This window comes from Quercus suber, unplaced genomic scaffold, assembly GCF_002906115.3.
Source record: "Quercus suber isolate HL8 unplaced genomic scaffold, Cork oak 2.0 scaffold_345, whole genome shotgun sequence".
Lineage (NCBI taxonomy): Eukaryota > Viridiplantae > Streptophyta > Magnoliopsida > Fagales > Fagaceae > Quercus > Quercus suber.
The window spans coordinates 373,138-378,295 of NW_027069797.1; the positions used below are offsets into that span (position 1 = coordinate 373,138).

Consider the following 5,158-nt stretch of genomic DNA (forward strand, 5'->3'; position numbering starts at 1 on the left):
ATAACAATAAATATTAAAAAATTTAGTTAGTTGTCACGTTGCAAAATAATTTTGAAAACTAGCATCTCGAGTGTCTAAAACTCGAGTTCCAAGATAAAAATCAAGTTTTTGAGGGTTGATTTGTAAAAAAAATCCAAGTGAAAATCGAGTTTTAAAAACTCAAGTTCCAAAAATGCCGCTATAGGGCTTAAAAACGTCACCATAGGGCTTAAAAATGGAGTTATAAAAAAATTTAACAGAAAAACGCCACTATAGGGCTTTAAAACGTCAGTATAGGGCATAAAAACGCCACTATAGGGCTCACTGAACCTGGTATTGAACACTTATGAAAAAAATTTGCAGGAAAACGCCGCTATAGGGCTTTAAAACGTCACTATAAGACTTAAAAACGCCACTATAGGGGCGATAAAACTAAAATTTTTTTTGCATGGAACTCGAGTTTTTAAAACTCGAGATTTATGTAAATGGATCTCGATTTTTTAAAACTCGAGATGCCTAGTTTCCTTTATAGTTTCACGATTTGTCTAACTAACCAAATACTCCTCTTACCCATGATTATTCTGCACATTCCCCCTGATTCAGAATGTTATAATGATTGAGAAAATGCACTATTTGCTGATAAAGCAAGTCATTTTGATTAATCAACTTCACATTTGCAAGCTCTTCACTTCTTTATCAAAACGTCATACAATCATATATTTAATTTGACTTTTTGTGTTCATAAAATTAAAAAAAAAAAAAAGAAAAAAAGAAAAAAAAAAAAAGACTTTTTGTGTGTCCAATTAATAGTTATGATTGTTCCTCACCCCACAAGGGGCTTCTCAGGTCCAAAATGTCAATCCAAGTCAAAACAACTCTGCCAGAGACAACTTGATTTACCGCTACGTAGGCCACTTTAGCTTCACCCCACAAGGGGCTTCTCAGGTCCAAAATGTCAGTTCAAGTCAAAACAACTCTGCCATGATTGTCTCTGCCCACCAGTGCAACTGATGTTTTATTCTCTCTTATGGCAGCATCAAAATTTAATTTCTCAGCCTCCTTGTATAATTTAGCTGAGAAATAATATTCCACTTGTCTTGTAACCTTCATATTGAATAAAATTTTTCAATTTGAAAACGAAGACCAACATAAAACTTCAGATTTGATACGATCCCGTGTAAATATTACGTTTCATGCCCCTGTTATGGGAGTAGTATTTTTTTTTTAATAATAATAATAAAAATTTTCTTACCTATAAAAAGAAGAAGGTTTTCATGCAATGATTGTTTCTCCTAATGTATATGGCCATGCTGTACTGTCTGAATTTTCTGCTGCTAATAAGCCTTTTGTTTTGTTGTAATAGGCATTCTTATTCTCCTGTTGTTTTAGAGGAGATGAGGAGGGATGTTTGTTTTCTTTTTATTTAATGAAATCGTGACTTATTATAAATAAAAAAAAATAATAATAATAATAAAAAAAAAAAAAAAAAGGACATGTGGTACCAAGAAGTTTGAAGTTTAACCTTTTATAGTTCATAGTTCATACTGGTATTTTTGGCGCTAAAGCTAAAGGTTTATTATCATATGGCCTAAGCCTGTGACCTTACACTTGAAGACATAGATAGCAGCTAACTCCCACGGTTGGACATATACCGAAGGGTTGCTGACAAAACACAGCACAGACCTTTCCATCTCTGCAACTGCAAGTAGCAGGTCCTTGATGGGAAAATGGTGTTATTGGTTCAAACAAAACACAGCACAGACCTTTCAAGGCTTAACAAGAAGTTAGCCTTGGTTTGCATCAAAGAAACAATGTGAAAACTGGCACTTCTGTGGCCAAAAGACAATCACTAACAAAGAAAGGTCCCTGCTAACTAAATAACAACACATTTGCACAGCCACTAATGGAACCATATATTAACATGCCAGATACTTGGTTATAACCAAACACATGCAAAGGGAGTATCACTAACACTGAGAAATTGGCCCAAGATAATCGCCCTCCAAACTGACCAATGCTTGAAATTCTCTCTCTACCTCCAGCCACTTCGTTCCAATCACAATGAAACGGATCACAACTTCTTTTTCAATCTTCGACAGCTTGTCACTTAAGAAGACTGGATTCTCCCCAGGCACATACCGGTAATCTGGCATTTTCAGATATGAGAGATAAATGTTTTCTACAGGCCCACATCTCAAGAAGACCCCGTGCTTCAGCACCTTGTGGACAACACCCTCTAAAATCTCTCCTCTGAACAGCTTGAAGGTGATGCAGCTAAAAACAACTGGAAACAGTACATCTCCAGTGTGCTGTCTGACTCTACCCTCTCCTATGCTCTCCAGAGTAGTCACAGCAAGAAAATATCCAAGGTCCTTGGTGGCCTTTCTGGTAGCAAAGTTCTCCATCAGGCGTACAATAATTGACCGTTGGAGCATCAATCCTTTTGCATCCAGGTTTTCAGCAGGGATTATAACATTCCAAGGCAACTGTACTTTCAGATACATTTTGTTTTCCTTACGCCTGTCATAAATCAAAAGAATAATACAGTAGCTATGAGTATGCTAAATCAATATAAATTTAATGGTGTCCTCATATTCTGAGAAGTCAGTTATGTAAATGAAATTAATGGTTGAGAGGATTACCAATACACTCAACTGAAAGAAAACAATGTATTCAAAATTCTGAAGATTTTATTGTACACATCAAGATTTGAAGCAAACAAACAAGATTAAAAACAAAATTCTGCAAGTATTTGTGAATCTCATGTATCATAAAACATGTTATAAACCATTTTAAAAAATCATATACCATGTTATCAATTACAGCTTTGTATAAACAGAACCACAAACAGTAGTATTTTACAACAGTTTAAACAGGGCAACATGGTATTAGTGATGATGTTAAAAAGTGGTACAACAGAATTGGTAAGTAATAACATCTATGGTCATAATTGTAGTGTGGATCAGGAGCCTCCTCGAGTCATTCAGCAGTTGGAAGGTTAGTCATCTGAAAGGGGAATACAACAGGGTAGCACATGAACTAGCTAAGTTTGCTAAATGTAAAGGTATTTCTCAGGTTTGGAAAGGCGTTGCCCCTCCTTTTGTGCAACACCTTCTCCAAAGTGACTATACCTAGTTTTCTGGTATTGTATTTAAATCTTGTTGTACTTCAATATCAGTTGAATGAATCAAGATTTCCCATCAAAAATATATATGTGTGTGTGTGTGTGTGTGTGTGTGTGTGTGTATTGTAGTGTGGTGTTGTCACAGAGTGGCACTGCCATGCGGGTGATGCCAGTGATTTACTATGACAATGGTGATGTTTTTCTCATGAATTTTGGCCCCAATGGGAGGGTGGATGTGAGATTCTAACTAGTGAATTCTTCTCCATGAGAAGTGATTTCCATCCTATGAAAAGGGTCATGGCCTCATAGGATAATAGTTATGATATAACTCTGCAATGCAGTAGAAGAGCCAACCAGGTGGTGTAGGTGGTATGGTGGCAGCATATAGCTTTTATTTGAATTAATTTTGAAATGCTTAACAAATTAACATAATGTTGGAGCTTACGTTATCAAATATATAAATATCTTATGAATATTTTACAAACATACACAATCAAATCTCAGGTCTATAGAAGTATATTTCTATACATTTAATTTATGCATGTAAAACATAATATTATGTATGCACGAATCAAGCCTTACACCGATGAGTTTGTTCACAAACACATTATAATGTTGGAGCTTGACTCTTTTAACAGTCGAGCCTAAACCTGAGCTTGAGTTTGACTCATTTGGTAAATAAGCAAACATAAAGAAGCTTTTTCCCAAGCTAAGCCCAAGTTCACCATAAAAAACTCAGTTTATTTACAGCCCTAAGCACTACTCATCACTCCCGTTAGAATATCTCAAACAAAACTTTCATTTCTTTTAAATACCCATAAAACCCAGAAAAATACTGAACTTTTTCTACCCCAAAAAAAAAAAAAAAAAAAAAAAACACCTTCCAGCAAAGGAAAATTTCAGTCTCAACCCATTAAGAAAAAAACTAAAATGTTTTGATACAATCATGTAACTTTTGCGTTGAGCTCGATTTTGAAGACCCATTTTCTCTAAACATTTAAAAGTGCAGAATTTATTCACAACCGAACCTAAATTAAAATACTTCAACTTCCCCAAAAGCCTCAAACTCATAGCAAATTTTAACAATGGCATTATGGCCTTTCTTCGTGAATGAATGCTTACCCATGCAAATGCATATGACATAAAACAATTTCACATAAAAAAGGAACGAATTTGCATAAGATTACAGGGAATAATCGAAACAACAATGTAATTAATGTTCTAGTTCAAGGTTGAAATACCCAATAGAGAAATTCACAAATCACGAACATAAAAAAATAAAAAATAAAAACCTCTAAGTAGTCTTGCTTTGAAAAATATATAAATGAAAAGAGAAAATTACCTTGTGGGTACGGAGGAAAAAGGTGCAGAGGTGAGAGTGTTCTGTGCGTATGAGTTGGAGAAATTGGAAATGGAGAGAAGTTGAGGAGAGCTCTTTGTTCTTCGACTTCTTTGAGGGGTATTGTTTTTTTTTTTTTTTTTGGGCCGAAGAGCAAAATGGGTCTTTTGCTTTTGTTTTTATCTTTTGATTTTGTTATTTATTGGGACTGAACAAGTGTTAAATTTTTTTTAAAAAAAAAAAAAAAAAAAAAGCCCCATTATTGAGGACAAATTTAATGAGCCTAATAGCAACTTTTGTACACTGATTTTTTTTTTGCTGAATAACTTTTGTACACTGATTTAGCCTGTCATAGAATTGACTCTTTCAACAATACATGGTACTATGGCAGTGGAATTGGTATTTATTATTTATTATTAATTTGTCAATAATAGTATGTATATGTTACTTTTTTTTTTTTTTTTTTTTTAAGAGTTTCAACTTATATCGTTTGCTTCTAATAATTTGAATTAAGTTAATGCTTAAATTTGTTACCAATTCAACAATAAACTTATTTTATTTGCATTACATATGCTTAAAACTAAACAACGATAAATGTAAAACTAAAAATCTCATTATTTGATTTATATATTTGTTTATATTAATGTTTATGTTGATGATTATGTTTATATTGTTTTGTTTTAAGGTAGCACACATAATTTTTTTGTCTAACTATT

The 5,158-nt window shown here is 33.6% G+C and overlaps 1 protein-coding gene across 2 annotated transcripts; it reads right to left on the reverse strand.

The window, feature by feature from the left end:
- Window positions 1-806: 806 nt before the first annotated feature.
- On the reverse strand, window positions 807-4,609 carry LOC111994499 (DNA-directed RNA polymerase V subunit 7). Of its 2 annotated transcripts, none has more exons than XM_065759888.1 (3): window positions 4,446-4,565; window positions 1,952-2,499; window positions 807-1,052 (listed from the first exon to the last, which is right to left on the reverse strand). In XM_065759888.1, the coding sequence occupies exons 2-3, from the start codon at window positions 2,481-2,483 to the stop codon at window positions 940-942; spliced, it is 645 nt and encodes a 214-aa protein (XP_065615960.1). In that variant the 5' UTR covers window positions 2,484-2,499; window positions 4,446-4,565; the 3' UTR covers window positions 807-939. The 2 variants fall into 2 exon arrangements, with proteins under 2 accessions (XP_065615960.1, XP_023882157.2); XM_024026389.2 differs by having other exon boundaries at window positions 969-1,083; window positions 4,446-4,609.
- Window positions 4,610-5,158: the final 549 nt, after the last annotated feature.

Bases quoted from the DNA above. Each gene is read 5' to 3' on its own strand.
- LOC111994499 (XM_065759888.1), bottom strand. From the start codon at position 2,483: ATGTATCTGAAAGTACAGTTGCCTTGGAATGTTATAATCCCTGCTGAA. The intron at 1,053-1,951 runs GTTAGTGATACT...ATTATTTCTCAG, and splicing joins TCTTGGGCCAATTTCTCAGT to CTAAATTATACAAGGAGGCT.